General features: G+C 34.7%; 4 protein-coding genes across 5 annotated transcripts; 2 read left to right on the top strand and 2 right to left on the bottom strand.

Annotated features, from left to right (window-relative positions):
* Window positions 1–689: 689 nt before the first annotated feature.
* Window positions 690–3,674, top strand: LOC114371170 (GDSL esterase/lipase At1g54790-like). Its single transcript, XM_028328608.1, has 5 exons — window positions 690–1,379; window positions 1,893–2,090; window positions 2,195–2,367; window positions 2,482–2,752; window positions 3,285–3,674. The coding sequence occupies exons 1-5, from the start codon at window positions 1,145–1,147 to the stop codon at window positions 3,539–3,541; spliced, it is 1,134 nt and encodes a 377-aa protein (XP_028184409.1). The 5' UTR covers window positions 690–1,144; the 3' UTR covers window positions 3,542–3,674.
* Window positions 3,675–3,929: 255 nt separating this feature from the next.
* LOC114371172 (UPF0603 protein At1g54780, chloroplastic-like) lies at window positions 3,930–6,440 on the bottom strand. The gene is made up of 3 exons (XM_028328609.1): window positions 5,906–6,440; window positions 5,287–5,479; window positions 3,930–4,394 (listed from the first exon to the last, which is right to left on the bottom strand). The coding sequence occupies exons 1-3, from the start codon at window positions 6,344–6,346 to the stop codon at window positions 4,147–4,149; spliced, it is 882 nt and encodes a 293-aa protein (XP_028184410.1). The 5' UTR covers window positions 6,347–6,440; the 3' UTR covers window positions 3,930–4,146.
* A 537-nt stretch (window positions 6,441–6,977) lies between these two features.
* On the top strand, window positions 6,978–10,526 carry LOC114370040. Its single transcript, XM_028327332.1, has 7 exons — window positions 6,978–7,330; window positions 7,733–7,812; window positions 7,910–7,970; window positions 8,531–8,588; window positions 8,784–8,841; window positions 9,181–9,253; window positions 9,782–10,526. The coding sequence occupies exons 1-7, from the start codon at window positions 7,031–7,033 to the stop codon at window positions 9,872–9,874; spliced, it is 723 nt and encodes a 240-aa protein (XP_028183133.1). The 5' UTR covers window positions 6,978–7,030; the 3' UTR covers window positions 9,875–10,526.
* A 4,769-nt stretch (window positions 10,527–15,295) lies between these two features.
* LOC114371228 (phosphoribosylamine--glycine ligase) lies at window positions 15,296–19,143 on the bottom strand. Of its 2 annotated transcripts, none has more exons than XM_028328678.1 (5): window positions 19,024–19,143; window positions 18,430–18,702; window positions 17,533–17,906; window positions 16,555–17,085; window positions 15,296–16,065 (listed from the first exon to the last, which is right to left on the bottom strand). In XM_028328678.1, the coding sequence occupies exons 2-5, from the start codon at window positions 18,692–18,694 to the stop codon at window positions 15,649–15,651; spliced, it is 1,587 nt and encodes a 528-aa protein (XP_028184479.1). In that variant the 5' UTR covers window positions 18,695–18,702; window positions 19,024–19,143; the 3' UTR covers window positions 15,296–15,648. The 2 variants fall into 2 exon arrangements, with proteins under 2 accessions (XP_028184479.1, XP_028184480.1); XM_028328679.1 differs by having other exon boundaries at window positions 17,533–17,903.
* Window positions 19,144–20,007: the final 864 nt, after the last annotated feature.

Here is a 20,007-nt window from a genome sequence, read left to right as displayed (position 1 = left end):
ATTTATGATAAAATTATAAAATACGCTTATTCTTATTATCTCCTGTGCTTTTTTATATCTCTTTGTTTATTATTGATTTTAGAAGTTTGTGACGAAACAAAATCTAAAATATTTCACCTATTTACTCACACAATGTGCGGGTCCGTAATCAATATATTTTCTTTCATTGTAAGGATTTCAAACAGACAGTGAAAAGGCTAACATATTGTTAATGCTAGTAATGCCAGACTCAAATCTCTTAGTAAGATGTTTAAGTCTTGTGAATGAAAAAAATATTATTGCAAGAGGAGACTTATTAAGTGATCAGTTGGATTTTTCGACAGCTATTAATCAACAAGTGAGTGATTTTTTTTTTTGGTGAATCATTAACAAATGATAGATACTTTGTACTAATATCATGATACTAAAAAAACACCGTGAAAGACCATTCAGCAAATTCTTCTATGCTGTCATTTTTTTTAGAGTAAAGTTAATTTGAATCTTTTAATATTGGCACAAGACAATGCTTATTGTTTTTTCTTCAAAAGAATCTGTCAAATAATTCACGAATCCATTTTTTGCTGCTGGTTTGGCACATTAGCTCACGGGTAGGCCAAACAAGAAATAATTAAACAAAAGGATGAATATGTTCACACTTCACAGCATATAACACAAACCGAGAAACTTGGACTTTGTTAATGCTAAGGCATCTGTCTTTTCACTCTCATTGGATTGCATGGACACAGTTGTGATTGCTAAGTGTAAAGGTTCACGGAATCAATAGTGGTGAAGCAATATTGTCTCGTGGAGATGCAAGTTAAGACAAATCACACGCATCCCAAGGCAAAACCATCTCTTAAGTCTTAACTTATGGAATAGTCTTTTAATATTGCAATAACTATAAGTCTGGTTTTCTTGAACAGCATAAGGATAATAACATGGTAATGCAAAGCAAAAGGAACTGTTTCCTTTTGGATTCAATTGCTTTCTTACTATCATAAGCAAGCTCTTCCTTTGTTAGTGAGACTTCACTTTGAAGCAACCAATTCTGAATTCTGAGTGTGCAATGCAATGCATGCATAAAAGGCGCACATAAAGCTAGCTATAATTGGTATTCGTCTGCCTGTGTTATTGGCGTTTCGCACACATAAAGCTGAGAGTTGCCATGGATTCTAAGAATGTTGTTGCTTTTCAAGTTGTAACATTTTGCATATGCTTGGCTGTGGCAAATTCGGTTGAGTTCAGTTACCCTGCAGTTTTCAACTTTGGTGATTCAAACTCAGACACAGGTGAACTTGCTGCAGGGATGGGATTTCTAGTCGTCCCGCCTTATGGAAAAAATTACTTCAAAACCCCATCTGGGAGGTTCTGCGATGGCCGTCTCATAGTTGACTTCTTAAGTAAGTTTCTAATCATTCATGAACTTGTTTTATACTTGCTGCAAATCGTAAATAAACAGATAAACTTAGATGCAGTTCCATAAGTGTTTTTTGTGTTATTCTCCAATAAGAATTGTTGAAGCTTTACCTCAATAATCACCTATTAAACTACATATAAGTTTTGTCTTAATCAATAATAATCTTGATGAGTCTCGATGCTCACATGTATTTCACCTTTAACCATTCTTTCTCTGAAGTTTTGGACCTTACATCTAAATGTAAATTCATTTTCTTGGAGAGGACGGGTTACTGACAAGTGACAATGCTTCGCACTGATTATTTTAAGATTAGAGATTGGATTAACTTAATTATTGATAGAGTATAACAATGATATCTTCCATAACAAGTATATGACTTTCCAAACAAACCATTTAATGTTACATATGTGAGTTAACTAAGCATATATAACATCATCCATGCTATGGTGAACATGTAGCCATGATAGTTCCTTGTGTTTTTGGTTGATTATTGCAGTGGATGCGATGAAATTGCCATTCTTAAATGCCTACATGGATTCAGTGGGTTTGCCAAATTTTCAGCATGGATGCAACTTTGCAGCAGCAGGTTCAACTATCCTTCCAGCCACTGCAACATCCATCAGCCCGTTTGGCTTTGGGGTTCAGGTATTTCAGTTTCTGAGATTCAGAGCTCTGGCTCTTCAATTTCTTCAAGGTATATGATAAATTAATCAAGTATCTTCTCGTTACTTTGGTTTCCAAATCTAGTTTTCTGTTTTATCTCATTCATTCATTTAAAGGAAAATTATCACAATAAAGTTTCAGGAAAGAAATTTGATCAGTACGTCCCAACAGAAGACTATTTTGAGAAGGGATTATACATGTTTGACATAGGCCAGAACGATCTTGCTGGTGCATTTTATTCAAAAACATTGGACCAAATACTTGCCTCAATTCCAACAATTCTATTGGAATTTGAAACTGGAATAAAGGTTTGTTTCATTGTGATTTGTGTCTAATAATTGGTGCATTTTAAGTTTCTTTACTTCCATAGAATAAAAATAGTTCTACTGGAATTAACATTCACTGTCTGATCTGTGTGATAGAAACTGTATGATAGCGGGGCAAGGAATTTCTGGATACATAACACGGGTCCACTCGGATGCTTGCCTCAGATTGTTGCCAAATTTGGCACTAATCCATCAAAGCTTGATGAACTAGGATGTGTTAGTTCACTCAACCAAGCGGCCACAGCCTTTAATATACAGCTTCAATCTTTTTGTAGTAAATTTAAGGGCCAGTATCCAGATGCAAATGTTACACATGTTGATATCTTTACCATAAAATCAAACCTCATTGCAAACTATTCAAAATATGGTGAGTGTAACTTAAAATATTTATAGCTGCCTCATCTTAATTCCATTTTGCTATTGATTTTGCTTTATAGTTTGGATGATGATTGTTTCCTAGATATTTAAATGTTAGTTATTTTTTTTATAGATGTTGAATTCCTCATATCATATTGTGATATGCCCTTGGAATCATGTGATGAGCCCCATGCAGCAGCAACTTCTGTTTTACTCATACTTCTTACTATAGTCTTTTAATAACTCAACACTGTGACATGATTTGGCAATGGAAGAATATAAAAGAACGACTTGCACATACACTACATAACACTATGAGAATTCATTTTCTTCTTCTTTTGAGCTTTGTTTTCTCAAGAGTCTCCTTCCTCTTTTTACCCTGTAATCATTTGATCGCAGCATATGTTTACAATCCTTAAAATGCTAGAAGTGTGTCCAAGTCAGTGGTGAATATAGGGATCAGGATAAGCCAAAATGACTTAGTTTCTTTTGTATTTGTTGGGGGCAAACACGGTTAAATTTCTGTGATTATATGTTTGCAGGGTTTGAACAACCCATTATGGCTTGTTGTGGATATGGAGGTCCACCATTGAACTTTGACAGTCGAGTTTCTTGTGGGCTAACAAAGATCTTGAATGGGACCACAATAACAGCAAAAGGTTGCAATGACAGCAGTGTGTATGTAAACTGGGACGGGACTCATTACACCGAGGCTGCAAATCAATATGTGGCATCACAAGTTCTCACTGGAAACTACTCCAACACTCTTTTGGGAGACAAAATTCCCTTCCTTCTCTAGCTCAAAATCCCTATTTGTTTACTGTTATAATAGTTTTATTCTTTCTGTGCTGGTGTAGTGAAACTACCAGCTCATTGTAACCTTGATTGACAGTTAAGATCTTACAAACATTTATGATTTGAGACCAAATCAACTGACTTTATGACATATATCATTTAAGTACTTGAACTAACAATCGAAAGTTTTTGGTTAAAATTATTAAAAGTGACTTATGACCCTCCTAAGTCCTATAAGTTCATTTTAGCTTATAAGATTATGAGGTGGCATTAAAGTATATTAGCTGTGTACATCAATGCAATGTATAAAGCTACGAATTAGGAACCCGTCCTATATTAGATTTATTCCAAAAAAGGACACTTAGGCAAGAGGAAAATGAAAGAGGGGCAAGGAACTAGAACTTGCTCTACCTGACTTAAGATCGCCAACCAGCATATAAAAATGGTCAAATACATATACTTTGGAATAGCATTTACAAGCAAAAACTGTCATCTTATTCTTCTTCAGCTTTCTCAAACTCAATTGTAACATGAGCATGGTTACAACTGCACATTATACATCTGAATTTGAACAGTGAGAATTTGAAAAACAGATCTATTTATATTATCTTATTTTTTGGATACATAGGCATAGTACTGTGCCATAGGAACAACAAATGCAATGACCAACAAACCTCCAACTACAAGAGTGAATTGTCCACGCTTCTCTTCTGTCTCTTCCTTGGTTTTGAAGTTAGACTCACGTTTGTTGTCTTTAACTGTTGGCCCACCAGGATCCGGAAGCCCATCTATGGCAGCCGCTAGCCGTTTAGCAGTGCTAAAAATAGCTTCATTGTACTTCTCATCCGTAGCCAATACTGCATATATAAACCAGACATAGGTAGTACCCCTTCAAAAAGTAAATATGATTATAGCTGTTCCTTACTGAGTAAAGCTTCAGAAGATTGACAAGTTTTATAAATACAATTTAATTAGAAAGCATTCACAGTATAAAGGTTTTTATATTTTCGTTCAATCATAAATTGTCATGATATATGGTAAAAGTGTTAACTTCTGTAATAATTACAAGCTTTAATTACTTATTTGATCTTTATAACTACACAATTTTCATGTTTTACACTTAGAAATTATTGGTTTTAGTGTCTACACATACACTTTTTAATCTCTTTTAGTACCCCTACCGTTCAAAATAGTATGTACTAAAATGGATTAAAAAGTGTTGCATGGGGACGAAAACAAGTAGCTTCTAGGTGTAGAGACTAAAATGTAAAGATCGTGTGCAGGTATAAGGACCATATTAGTAATTAAACCTAATTACTTTAAAAGATAGATTTCTAATCCAATAGTATATTATAAAATTTTTGGTACTAATTGAGTATGACAATTAAACTCTTATAATTACAAGCTTTAATTACGTATTTGATCTTTATAACTACACAATTTTTATGTTTTACACTTAGAAATGATTCGTTTTAGTATCTACACATACACTTTTTAATCTCTTTTAGTACCTACTGTCCAAAATAGTATGTACTAAAATGGATTAAAAAGTGTTGCGTGGGGACTAAAACAAGTAGCTTCTAGGGGTAGAGACTAAAATGTAAAGATCGTGTGCAGATATAAGAACCAAATTAGTAATTCAACCTAATTGCTTTAAAAGATAGATTTCTAATCCAATAGTATATTATAAAATTTTTGGTATTGTGTATGACAATTAAACTCTTATAAATAATACAAACTTGCAAGTACCTGGGAGGTTCTCTGAGACGGTAGCATCAAGGATCTTTTCCCCCACAGCTTCGACAAAAGCCGGGCCACCAGTGACTGCTCCTTCTTTCTGACTCGTGACAAGCACCACAATGCCCTTGTTGTTCCCTTCTTCTACAGAAGGGTACCAACGCTCCAAGACTTGGTCAGCATACTCAAATGCATCAGCTTTGCTCTGCAACCAACCACGTTACACAATCAAAACATTTCATTTAGCATTTTGTTTGGTCCTTTCATGCACCATTTTAGTTCCATGGCAGAGAAAATGGACAAGTTTGCACAACAAGCTCGATGCTTCTTCACAGCACATCATATGAAAACATATGAAAGAAAGTTTCATAATTCATTATTTAAGCACATACTACTCCCCGTCTTAAATTTAAGAAAAGAAAAAATAATTCAAGCTAACTAAGAAAATTAGTTAATCACATTTAATTTCACCAATCTCAATTAAAAATTAAAATTTTCTCCCACTTACCCTTCACTAGAATTTGGTATAAGGAATAAAAAAAAAGTCAATTTTCTTATATTTAAGAGCAAGAAAAATGTGTTTTTTTTTCTTCTTATATTTGAGAGGGAAGGGAGTAGTTGTGTAACTAACCGTGAGTTTTCTAACAGTTATAAAATTGATGCGGAAGTTCTTCCTTGATTCCAAATCAGACAACAACTGCTTTAAATCAGACCTGGTCACCCTACTAAGCACTCCTGCATCATCAAACACATAAGAATCTTTGGGTGGACCCTCATTAAGCACATCAAACTCAGATGCCAATGCATTGCCATTAAACAAAACTGGGCTAAAGTTGAGTGCCAAGGAGATAGCCAAAGCTGCTAGGCCCTGTTGAGCATGAGCCAACCAGCTTGTGCCCGATGAAGGTTTGGGAGATGAAGTTTGGTTCTTTCTGAGACTTGAAACAATGGGTTTGGAGCAAAAGAGAGAATTTGACTTGGGTTGGGGAGAGGGAGCCAAGAGAATTCTTGAGGGTGAAGGTTTGATGTTGAGGAGTGGAGAGAGAGAGTGAGGAGGAAAAATGGTTCCCATGATGAGGATCAGCAAGGTTTCAACTTCAAGTGCTGAAGGCTTCTTCTTCTCTTCCACATCATCCTTTGTTCTCTGATTTGGTTTAGATTTCGGGTGGTCTGGATTGGCTGGCTATGTTTGAAAGTGGATAACGTCTATTAGCCATGAGGGTCTTTTGGTCCACAGAACTAGAAATTTTCATTTTCATTTTTTCCTCTTTTTATTTCCCCCCAGTGAGCCTGCATTTGTTGGATAGATAAATGTAAACAAATCTTTGATGTATTATTTTCCATGATTCATGAATAAAACTTATTATCATCGAGTACATAGATGAATCAATATTAAGTTGTTTTTAGTTTAACCGTAATCTCAAACTAAAATCCTAAATATATTGTGATAAAAGACTCAGAAGAAAAAACATTTTCTCACATACAATAATTCAACCATAACTCTTTTTTAAACCATAAATATTTTTTATCCAAAGATAATTTAGTTTAAATCAAATAAAATTATTATAAATGATAAAAAAATATTTAATATAACTATTTATTCAAGATTTGAATCTAATATTTCTGATTAAATTAAAATAATTTCATATTAGTTGATGAAGCTGTTTTACTTCAAGTGCCCCTAAACTTTAAAAAACTTCAAAAGTTATTTATTTTTGCTGAAACTGATGATAACTGTCTCCATGCACTTTCTTTCATGGCCGTTCTTTTCTCCAATCTCATCAGCATCACCAACAACACCAAACCCTGCTTCTCTTTCACCTCAAAACCCATAATTTGTGGGGCCAAGAACCTCACTTCCAAACGGAGCCTCATCCTTCAAACTCCTCTGGTCTGCATTGGCATTGGCCTAACTCCTCAAGTCTCAGTTGCGCAAGAATCGCCGTCCAAATCGCTTCTTTCTAGCATTGAAAACACGACATCTTGGTTTCAGTTCTACGGTGATGGGTTTGCCATTCGAGTCCCACCGGAGTTTAAGGATATCACGGAACCTGAGGTGCATTTAACCACTTTTCTATCTCAATTTTTTAATTGTAATTTCCTAAATTACTCAAGATTAAACTAATTCTGTATTAGTCATTTTTTTAAATGTCAACTTGATAAATTGTAATTTACTAAATTTGGAGTTACATTAAAAAATGATTTTGAAATGTATAAATAGAAACTTAATGACAGGTTTGTTTAGCTCAGCTCAGCTGAATCCTGTTTCAGTTAGTTGGAGTTTGATGCAATAGTTAGTTAAGTCATCTTTTATGGTTGAAGATAGTTGAATAAAGTTAGTCTTATCAGTTGAAATTGTACAACTATAGCTGATTGATCAACTTCCGTATTAAAAATAATAGGATTGAAACATTGTGAAATTTTCAGTTGAGTGAATTTGTCTTCCATTTGTTTGCAGGATTTGGATGCTGGACAGTCTCTTTATGGGGACAAGGCAAAGACAAAGACTTTTTCAGCACGGTTTGCATCTTCCGATGGGTAATATTTGTATCAAACTCCCAACTCCCTATTTTCTTGCAATGCTCTTGTGTATTTTTAGAAGGAAACATGATCATCTAGTCTTTGATTGAAACAGATCAGAGATTCTAAGTGTTGTTACTAAGCCAACCAATCAACTTAAAATCACCTTCTTACAGGTAATTAGACAGCCAATAGCATTTTATCATACACACACACACATCATAAAATTTTCTCAATGGTTGAGTTATTAGTAACAGACAAGCTAGACGTTTTGCTATTTGTACATCAGAAACCCTTGTCCAAGTCAACGTGATGTGTCTGCACAGGCTTAAGCTCTAGATTCTGTGTTGCATCTTTTCTGTCTCTTCCAATTGTTTTCCTTTTGCCATTTGGCTCCTTTCTATTTCAATGCTGAGTTAGCATTAGGCTCTTTCTCATTGAAAGTTTTTCCTTTTTGTGAACTAGGACTAAAAATAGGAACTTGTTGCTACTGATGATAATTTCATAAAGGATGGAGATTGTAATTTGTTATCACTTCACTTTGGCATGATTTCAACTATTAGAAGTTCTTATTGATGTCTTTTTCCTAAGAGAATATATGTACAGTATATCAACCATCAGGCTTTTGTGCCTGTGTTATGACAAGTCATTGTAACTGAGATTAGATCTAGTCCTATTCTTTATTCTTGATGTGAATTCCTCAGGAAACTTACGTATTCTTCATTGATTGGAACAGGCTCAGAATATAACTGATTTAGGTTCCCTGAAGGAAGCAGCAAAAATTTTTGTTCCAGGTACAATTTTGTTTAAACGTCTGCATGTTTTTGTAGTTTTGAAAAGAAGTTGATTTTGTTCTAAGTTTATCTTTCTGTTACAGATTGTTATATCCCAACATTTAGTTATTTAAATGATATTATGTGCTTCATTGCTCTTTCTGTTTACTCAGTTCTTGGTTTTAGTATTTCATTTTGCCCATGATGTTCATGCAGGGGGCTCAAAAATTTATTCTGCAAGATCAATAAAAATAAAGGAAGATGAGGGTTTTACGTAAGTTCATTTTCAACTTACTGGAACTATATACACCAAAGGTTCCCTCCTTATTTAAGATAAAATACATGAATTAGTTCTTTTTTAGTTCTATATTGTTATTTAAAAAAAAGATTATCTTAGAAAAGAAGGCTATATATATACAGCATTGATACCCTTTCTCCCATTGTTTGATTGGGTACTCAAAATTCTAGCGTAGCCAACTCTGGATGCGTGGATTAATCCTTTAAGCCATTTTTATTTCATCTGGAACCAATATATTAATGTGTCTACTCTCTATGCCATTGAATTTTTCTATTGCATCAAATTCCAATGCATTATTGACTATTATAATTTCAGGACTTACTATTTCTATGAATTTGGTAGAGATAACCAGCACGTAGCATTGATGGCAGGGGTCAGCAGTGGAAAGGTTTGTTACTACAAGCATTTTAAGGATATAAATATAACTAACCCATCCACATATACTTGATTGGATATGCAATTGCAGGAATATCATTGGTCATCAACTTTTGCTAGTTGACCCAGTGCCAATAGAGAACATTCTCATTACTCCGATCTCAAATATAAGCAACAAAAAATTCATATATTTTGGTCTCAAATTTACATAAATCCAAACTAATTTTACTATATTTAATGAGACTGTCTCCAAAATGTCTTTCATTTAATTGAGATTCTATTTTCAATGATCCTTTTCTTGATATCAAGTTCTAATGAAAGGTAGTTTGGGAAGAAAACTTATGTTGTTAGTGGGATTAACAAAATTAAATGATGATAACTAATTTTCTTAATTAGTGTAAACTGTGAAGTTAGTTTTGTATTTTTTGCTTATAATCGAGACCAGAAGGGGCATTTCTTTGGTGATACACGTCAATCACTTTTATATTTTCACCAACATAAATTACAGAAAAGTAAGATACCTGATCCTTATATTCTGTAGGCTTTTATTGCTGGAGCAACTGCACCACAGTCCAAGTGGGACAGCGATGGTGTAAAACTTCGTTCTGCTGCAATATCATTAAAAATTCTGTAGACTGTAGCCATGTACTGAATTTTTTTATCTGGGTATGTCAGCTCATTATTTCAACACTTCAGTGATATGGTTTTTAATATTTTCATGTAGACATGTAGTGTAATACTGTCTTCTATTTTGATTCAAGATTTTTATATAAACTTCATAGAGTATTGAAAGATCATTTGTTTTCCTGTTTCATAGTCTAAATTTGTGTTTGAAGCTGAAGCCTGGGGTAAAGTAATGTTTATCCAGCTGCTGAGAACTAAGGTTGTTATAGCGTTATGCGAAAAATCAAAACTGGCTATGAAGGCCATTGATTTGATAAACGACTTATCATTCTATTCTATGGCAAGAACAATGACTTCTTGTACTACTTTTAACTGCTTGTGTACAACTCTTTCTAGCTTCCATTTAATGGTTTTTTATTTATTTATTCTGATTTGAAGCAGTCCTCTACTTGTCACCTGCATGATTGCAGACTGCAGTAATCTTGACACACAATTCATTGGGTGCTCAGCTGCCTGTCAAAGCTGAAAAGCAGTTAACAATGCATTGGACATTATATAAATATTCTGTCGAATGTTGTGAGGCTACTGCTTTTACTAATTACTGAAATTTTGATCTAAGTATTGACATTTGATTGGATAAAACACATTTGTTATTTTTATAAGTTACTGAGGTTTGATTCTCACTTACTGGTCTTTAAAAGAGAAAATGTATTAAGCTGTTTCTCTTACCAATTTGTATCATAAGCCATAGCCTTTACCTGCCTAATTCTTTCATTTGATAATGTATATCAAGTGTTTCATATGAAAGTGTACTAAAGTTTTGCGAGTGAGGAGAGAGATCAGTAGACATCAAATGCATACATACATGATACTCGGTAAAGAATAATTGACCAACTTGACTAAAAAAACGTTAATGAACGCTCGGCTTAGACTACTTTTAAGTTGCCTAATCTCTTATCTCTTATTTAGCATAATTGCAGCACCAAGATTTAGAAAGCACAAATGCGCTACAAGACATAAATATGATATCATACAGACATGAATTTAGAGATACACAGCACAAGTTTTAAAAATTATATATAAGCACCATAAAATTAACATAAATTACATATCTAAAATGAAGAAAGAGAATAACTATTTTAAAAGTGAGTTATTACAGACATAATAAAAGTATAAAACGTTATAATTCATTTAAATATCGTAATATTCTCAAATCCGTACTGCCATAAAGATTTAAATTAGAAAAATAATAAAATTATAAGATGCATATAGCAGTACCACAGAGTGCATTTTTTTTAGATTTTAGAAGAATTGATTTTAAAATAATTGATTTGTGTTTGGGTATAATATTTTTAAAATGCATTTAGAAGAACTGATTTTGAGCAAAGAGGAATGCAGTAGTACTATCAAATTCCGTTTAGCTGGCAGAGTGATTTTTTTTTTCTTTAATAATGTCTTAGAAAGTGTGTTTTGAGATGCAGAGCTAATAATATAGAAAAAGATATTCCTATCTGTATATATTAGACTTATATTCGGTATAATTAGAAGAAAAAAAATATCCCTGATTGTTTATATATATATATATATATATATATATATATATATATATATATAAAGGACTAGAGGTAATAACGTAGAAGTAACTATTAACCTTAACGTGAAATAATAAAGTCAATTTCCTGCATGAATATTAGGTTTCTCTCATTATTCAAAAATAATTTTTTAAAAACAAAAACATATGACTTGCATTTTGTTGTCACACTCAAGTTAATGTGACCAACAAAGGTTGCACAAGTGATAATGATTTGTCTCTTAATTGAGTGATTCAAAGTTTAAATTCTAATTAATTCTTGAGTATAAAATAAATTATATTAAGAGAAAAATACTTATGTTGGATTAGAATTCCACCAATGTGTGTCATCCTCCACGTTGTGATTTATCATAATTACGAAATGTGTTTAATATTTATGTTGGTGGTGTATAGTATAGAACTAGCTTTTCTTTCAACATTGTGGTGCCCAAACACTTTTCTCTCTACAATGCCCAAACACTTTCGACGGCCAACGTAAAACTTTGTCGAATCTCTATGACATGGATCAATTACGTAATAATGTGAATGCTAGGTCGTTGCCCGGAAGCAACGCGCTGTATGGCTCGAGTACAGTGTCAAAAGAGCAAGGGTCGCTGCATCGCCGCCCGGATGTAGTGAAAAGTAAGCAAGGGTTCCCACATTTTCGAGAACGGGTGTGGGTAAAGAAGCTAGTTCATGACAGGAGGATTCGCTTTGGTACATGGAATATAGGCACACTTACTGGAAAATCTATGGAAATAGTGGATGTTATGGTAAGGAGGAAGATCAATTTTATGTGCCTACAAGAAACTAAGTGAACAGGTGAAAAAGCGAAAGAATTAGACAACTCGGGATTTAAGCTGTGGTATATGGGAAAAATCAGATTAAGAAATGGGGTAAGGATTATTGTGGACAAGGAGTGGAAGAATGATGTCGTGGATGTAAGAAGAGTAGGAGATCGTATCATAGCCTTAAAATTGGTAGTGGGACAGGACACCTTTAATGATATTAGTGGGTACACACCTCAGGTTGGGTCAGTAGAACACTTTAAGGTAAAATTTTGGGAGGATCTAGAAGGGGTACTTCAGGATATACCCCAAGGAGAGAAAGTTTTCCTAGGAGGGGATCTCAATGGACATGTAGGTAGCGTGGCTAGAGGTTTTGAGGGGGTGCATGGGGGTTTTGGCCTAGGGGAGATGAATGGGGAGGGTAAATCCATCTTGGAGTTTTCGGAGGCTTTGGATCTTTCTATAGCCAATACATGGTTTAAGAAAAGAGCGGAACATCTTATCACTTACAAAAGTGGAGGGACATGTTCTCAGATAGATTTCTTCCTTATCAGGAAGTCTGATAGGAAGTATTGCTTGAACTGTAAAGTTATCCCGGGAGACAGCTTGACTACCCAACATAGAGTTTTGGTCATGGATGTAAGAATTAGAGATAGGGCAAAGAGAAGAAGTCCTATGGTAGCACCAAGGATCAAATGGTGGCACTTGAAGGGTGAGAAACAAGGAATTTTCCAACAAAAGATATGGGAGGGATGGTGTGGACAATCACAAGGAAGTGCAAATGATATGTGGAACAAAATGTCCCAAGAGATTATTAAAGTGGCTAAAGAGACGTTGGGTGAATCTAGAGGTTTTGGACCTAGGGGTAAAGAATCGTGGTGGTGGAATGAAAGTGTTCAGAGCAAAGTTAGAGTAGAAAAGGAGTGTTTCAAGGAGTGGTCTAGGTGTAGAAATTCTGAAACTTGGGATAAGTATAAGATAGCTAGAAATGAAACCAAAAAGGCGGTGAGTGAGGTAAGAGCCCAAGCTTTTGACGGACTATACCAAGCTCTAGGAACCAGGGACGGAGAAAGATCTATATATAGGCTTGCTAAGGGTAGAGAGAGGAAGACTAGAGATTTGGATCAAGTAAAGTGTGTTAAGGATGAAGAAGGCAAAGTCTTAGTGCATGAAAAAGATATCAAGGAAAGGTGGAAGGCGTATTTCCACAACTTATTTAATGATGGATATGGATATGACTCTAGCAGTCTAGACACAAGAGAAGAGGACCGGAACTATAAGTACTATCGTCGAATTCAGAAACAGGAAGTAAAGGAAGCGTTGAAAAGAATGAGTAACGGTAAGGCGGTGGGGCCAGACAACATACCTATTGAAGTGTGGAAAACTCTTGGAGATAGAGGTCTTGAGTGGCTCACCAAACTCTTTAATGAAATTATGAGGTCAAAACGCATGCCGGAGGAATGGAGGAGAAGCACGTTAGTGCCAATCTATAAGAACAAGGGGGATATACAAAATTGTGCAAATTATAGGGGAATCAAGCTCATGAGTCATACCATGAAATTATGGGAAAGAGTGATCGAATGGAGATTAAGAAAGGAGACTCAAGTTACTGAGAATTAATTTGGTTTCATGCCGGGAAGGTCGACCATGGAAGCGATCTATTTATTACGGCGGGTGATGGAGCAATATCGCATGGACCAACAAGACTTGCACTTGATTTTTATTGACTTGGAGAAAGCGTATGATAGAGTGCCTAGAGAGATTTTGTGGAAAGCTCTAGAGAAGAAAGGGGTTAGGGTTGCATATATTCGAGCTATCCAAGATATGTATGATAGGGTATCGACTAGTGTTAGGACACAGGGTGGAGAGTCAGACGATTTTCCCATCACAATTGGTTTGCATCAAGGGTTAACCCTTAGCCCCTACCTTTTTACCTTAATTCTGGATGTCCTCACGGAACAAATCCAAGAGATAGCGCCGAGATGCATGCTTTTTGCAGATGACATAGTCCTCCTTGGAGAGTCGAGGGAGGAGTTGAATGAGAGGTTGGAAACTTGGAGACGAGCTCTAGAAACACATGGTTTTCACCTAAGCAGAAGCAAATCGGAGTATATGGAATGTAAGTTCAACAAAAGAAGGAGGGTTTCTAACTCAGAGGTGAAAATAGGAGACCATATTATCCCTCAAGTCACACGGTTTAAATATCTTGGGTCTGTAATACAGGATGATGGAGAAATTGAAGGGGATGTGAATCATCGCATTCAAGCAGGATGGATGAAATGGAGAAAAGCATCGGGGGTGTTATGTGATGCAAAGGTACCGATCAAGCTAAAGGGAAAGTTTTATCGGACTGCGGTAAGACCGACGATTTTGTACGGAACAGAATGTTGGGCGGTCAAGAGCCAACATGAGAATAAAGTAGGTGTAGCAGAGATGAGGATGTTGCGGTGGATGTGTGGTAAGACTCGACAGGATAAAATTAGAAACGAAGCTATTAGAGAGAGAGTTGGAGTAGCGCCTATTGTAGAGAAGATGGTGGAAAATAGACTTAGGTGGTTTGGGCATGTAGAGAGAAGACCGGTAGACTCTGTAGTGAGGAGAGTAGACCAAATGGAGAGAAGGCAAACAATTCGAGGTAGAGGAAGACCCAAAAAGACTATAAGAAAGGTTATCAAAAAGGATCTCGAACTTAATGATTTGGATAGAAGTATGGTACTTGATAGAACATTATGGCGGAAGTTGATCCATGTAGCCGACCCCACCTAGTGGGATAAGGCGTTGTTGTTGTTGTTGTTGGATTTGAGGGTGATGGGCGAGATGAATAGGTCATCATGTAATAAAATTGTTTTGATAATTTCTTTGAATTTTTTTATTTATGCAATGATGACAATGAAGTTTAAATATAAATCTCATATAAGCTATTGAACTCTTCACCAGATCAAAACTAGCAGATTTGTGATTTCTTTTGAAATGGTAATAAAGACTTTTTATTTTTTTGTTTAATATTTTCTAAATGATACAGAGACTAACTGAGTAATCTAATCTTAAAGAAGCAATGGAAGTACACTGAAAATGGATGGGTCATGGGTCAATAGATATAGTAAGCAAGTTTTAACTCTGCATTTGAGTTTCAACCTATAAGAAAGTCATGAGTAAGGATTTGCTTCATACATCTTAATACATAAGTTAACTTTTATTGAAGAAATACACCATATTTTTATGGGAGGGGCGGTAGTATTGTTTATTCTTACGAGGTTTCCCACCATAGCTCTTGATGTAACCACATTACCTAATCCCGTTACACCCGAAAAGTACAAAAGACAAGATCCATCCTCTTACACTGGGGACTTTCTAATGTTTGTAAAACGATTTACCACTAATGAGTGTTGACCAATGTCTATTACTGTTCTAGGACTCAGCTGTAGTTTATCCCTTTGTAACATATTGTTTCTGAGGAAGGGCTCTCCAACCAATATCCCGACGATAGAAGCCTCCAGACCAGTTAACTTTCTCAACAGCTTGATAAGCTCGATCACGTGCCTCTTCAAGATCATTTCCCTTGGCTGTAACCCCAAGAACACGCCCCCCAATTGCAATAAATTTTCCTTCAGAGTCAAAAGCAGTTCCTGCATGAAATATCTTGATACCTGGAGCAGCAAGCTCAGCTTCTTGAAGGTTTTCAATCACAGTTCCCTTCTCATATGATCCAGGATATCCGTTACTTGCCATTACCACAACCATGGCAGACCCAGGAGACCAGTTCAGTGATAACCCACTCAACTCTCCTCTACATGCTGAAAGTAGAACTTGTACCAAATCAGACTCCAACCGAACCATTAAGACCTGTTCAAAATTTCAAAAGGAAAAATGATAAATATAGTGTAAATTGATTATATTTTGTTATCATTGGTTGTACACTTTTCACTTTGTAAATAAACTGATGATTGAGTGTATGTGCTTATGTTAAATAATATCTTCGAATTTGATATCAGTGGACTAGGAAGATGGCTAAGAAAAGTTTTGAAATGGTTGAAGACCAATTTGTCTATTGGCAGAAATATCACTAGACATCAATTTGTATAAACAAATAAAATGACCTCCCAAAACAAGGACAATCATAGCAAGAAATTTAGACATTGATTTCACATGACACATTACCATAACATGAGCTCAATAACAATGGACCTATCTAAATGAAAATTACAAGATTCCAAAAGCAATTTTTGTCAATAATGCCTTTTGAGTTCTAGCATGTTATAACATATTTAACGGGTAAGTTAGTTACATTACAAAGTGAATTCATTCTAACAAACATCTTATGACTTAACTGACCTGGCACTCAGGATCACCAAATCGCACATTATACTCAATTAACTTAGGCATGCCAGACTTCTTCTCAATCATAAGCCCAGCATATAAAACCCCAACAAACTTGCAACCTTCCGCTGACATTCCTTTTACTGTCGGGATGATAATTGAATCCATTACTATAGATTGAAGTTCCTTAGTTATTATAGGAGCTGGAGAATATGCACCCATGCCACCAGTATTTGGCCCTGTGTCACCATCACCAACTCGTTTATGGTCCTGTGCAGATTCTAGTGGAATTGCATTTTCTCCATCAACCAATGCAAAAAAGGATGCTTCTTCTCCTTCTAGAAATTCCTCAACAATGACACGACAACCTGCAGAACCAAAATCACCCTTCACCAGCATTGAGTCGACAGCTTCATTTGCCTCTTCCAGTGTCATGGCAACAGTAACTCCTTTTCCAGCAGCCAGTCCATCTGCTTTGATGACAATTGGTGCTCCTTGTTCTTGTATATATTGCTTTGCAGCAGATGGGTCAGTAAATGTTTTGTACTGCACTAGTAAACCAGGATTAATATAAACTAAGAAAGAAATTTCTTGAAGCAAAGTTGACATAAACAAGGTCAAAGGAAGATGGATATATATATTTGAGGAGGACATGACAGGACAGCATACACATGGAATTAAGAGAAATAAGGACACAACATTATGATTCCACTAAATATCATATACATAATTTCTTAAAGAGGCAAATCAACAACACTCGTTGACTAACAAAGAAACCCTTTCAGCTTAACAAAAACTCATATCCAGAAACCAACCCAATACAGTTTTAACTGATCCATTTACTCATTACTAATGAGTATAATAGTATGTTACAAAATTCACAGAGAAGCTACTTATAAGATGCAATACATGAAAATATTCGCAAATATCATTACAACAGAATAAGGGATAAATGTTGATCTGGTTGGTGAGATTCAGAATAAGAAGACATACCTTGGCAGTTGGAATATCATACTTGTCACACAAATGCTTCATGAAATTTTTAGAACCTTCCAAAGCAGCAGCCTCTGCAGATGGACCAAAAGTTGGGATTCCAGCCTTAACTAACTCATTTGTAAGACCTGCAACAAGTGGAGCCTCAGGTCCCACAACAACAAGTCCCACCCCCATTTTCCGGCAAAAGGAGATTACTGCTGCTCCATCATAAACTTCAAGGTCAGAGATGCAAGTAGCATTTCCTGAGCTAGCAATCCCTGCATTGCCCGGGGCACAAAGTACAGTCTCACAGGATGGTGATCGTTGCAAGGCATGGCAAAGAGCGTGTTCACGTCCCCCTCCACCAATAACCAGAACAGTCACCTTTTCTTCTTAAGCACAAGGAAATTTTAAAAAATAAAAATCAGTAAATAAAATAAAGTGAATAAATACTCATAATGCAAACTTTTCAACTCATTGACCCATTCAGTAAAGACAGTAGTTCCTATTGTCAGCAGGTTACCAATTACTCCAAAACTTTCTTCTATTAATATACCAAGTGCTTGCACTGCACTGGGAAAGAAATTCTGGTATTTAAGACATTGCACAGCAGAGTACAAGTGTAGAATAAATAAGCCACAATGACCAATATTTGGTTGCTAAGTGAGAATTTCAATTAGTATTAATCAAGAAAAGGCTAACCCCAGGCGACCACTTTAAAATTTACTTCACTGATGTGTCTCTTTAATGATTTTCAGAGCCACAGTCAAGAAAAGTATTGGTTAAGCTAATGTAACCATTGAACAATAATGACTTTAGACGACAGAGTATCTGAAAAGAAATGTTAATGACAATATATAATATTGTAATACAAATATAATGGGAATGAAAAGATAGAATAACTGCAGTGCTTACGAGAATTGTTGTTTGTGTCAACGCTAACAGAAGGTGATGATTCTGAATTCTGAGCAAGACATTTAAAAACACTATGGAATGAGCGTGAGGGTGTATCCCGGCCAAAACTATAATAAGTGGAGCTCAAATTCAAGGTCTCAGAATAGAGAAAAGAAAACTTGGGGAAAGTACAGTGATTTCTTGACCCAAATGGCTTAGAAACTGCTTGCTTAGTACGTCCATGAAGATTCAAAGAAGCTGCAACATTGAAGGTGGCGCAAGACATTCTACTCCCTGTTCCAAAATTATCCAGTTTCAGAAGACACGCTGAGAAAAAAGAAGAAGAAAAAAACAAATATGCTTAAAACTTCAAAGGCATCACTCTTGAAATGAAATAAAATCCGTTGAGTTAATTTATCAAACAGTTTGTGTACTTAGAGAAGAAGAAAAAAGTTGAAGTCGCGGCAAAGTCAGAGGGGGAAAGAAAAGAAAAAGTGGGTTGAAACACCAAAAATGCTTTTCAAAGGCAGAGACATATGCAGTGGCAACGCAAGATTAGAGATTAACAGTATTGAAATGAGAGTTATAGTTAGAGAGTGTTTAGATGAATTTTACCGTTGAATCACAGTCCCGCTCTGCACAGAACCTTGTTCCTCGGATGTTTCTTCGACAAAATCTATGTGCGCCGTCTTGTGTTTTTCCCTTGCCCCTTCAAAAGTTACTAGTAGTATAAATATAAATATAAATATATATATATATATATATATATATATATATATATATATATATATATATATATATATATAAACTCAATCACCACCTGTTAACAAATTGTGACCCTCTGTCTCTCTTAAGCAGCATTTAATATAAAATTTAACAGTGGAAATTTCAACCAATTATAAATTATTGATATGGGACTAGAAGATATATTTGTTTTGTTTTTCTTCTTAAATAAATAGGACATTTGAAAATTATGAGATTAATCTCCTACAAGATCATTAAAATAAATTTTATCTTTTTTAATAAAGTATTTTTCATTCACATGATCATAGAATCAATCCCACAATATACTTAAAAAAATCAAACTATTTATCAACTATGTTGAATCTATTGATAGGATTTTTTTTTGTGAATTTATTGATAGGACAATACAAGATAAAGTTAAAATAAGATAACTATAAATTAATTTTATATAATATTTGATGGAAAAATAAATAATATCATTGCATTATTGCGTTATGCATTTGACATGAATTAGATAATGATAAGATATAATATAAATCATATTTAAATGATAAAAATAGTTTTTCATTCAAATTATATACAATTTCTCAAAAGTAATTTATAAATTTATTTTTTAACTTTTACAAATTATAAAAAAAATATAATTTTAGCTAAGTTATACACAGTTTAAATTTTAATTATGTAATTAATTTTCTAAAAAATATAAAATATTAAAATTATAATTATCGTTCAAACATTTTCTTATTGATTTTCCAAATAAAAGTCATTTAATTTTGATATTTTAATTAATGATATATTTTAAAGTCACATGCCAGATTTATTAGAAATATATAATACAATATGTTGAATATAAGT

This window comes from Glycine soja, chromosome 10 (genome assembly GCF_004193775.1).
Source record: "Glycine soja cultivar W05 chromosome 10, ASM419377v2, whole genome shotgun sequence".
In the NCBI taxonomy this organism is placed as follows: Eukaryota; Viridiplantae; Streptophyta; class Magnoliopsida; order Fabales; family Fabaceae; genus Glycine; species Glycine soja.
Note: the sequence above shows the minus strand (reverse complement) of the source record. Positions and strands in the feature narration are given on the sequence as shown.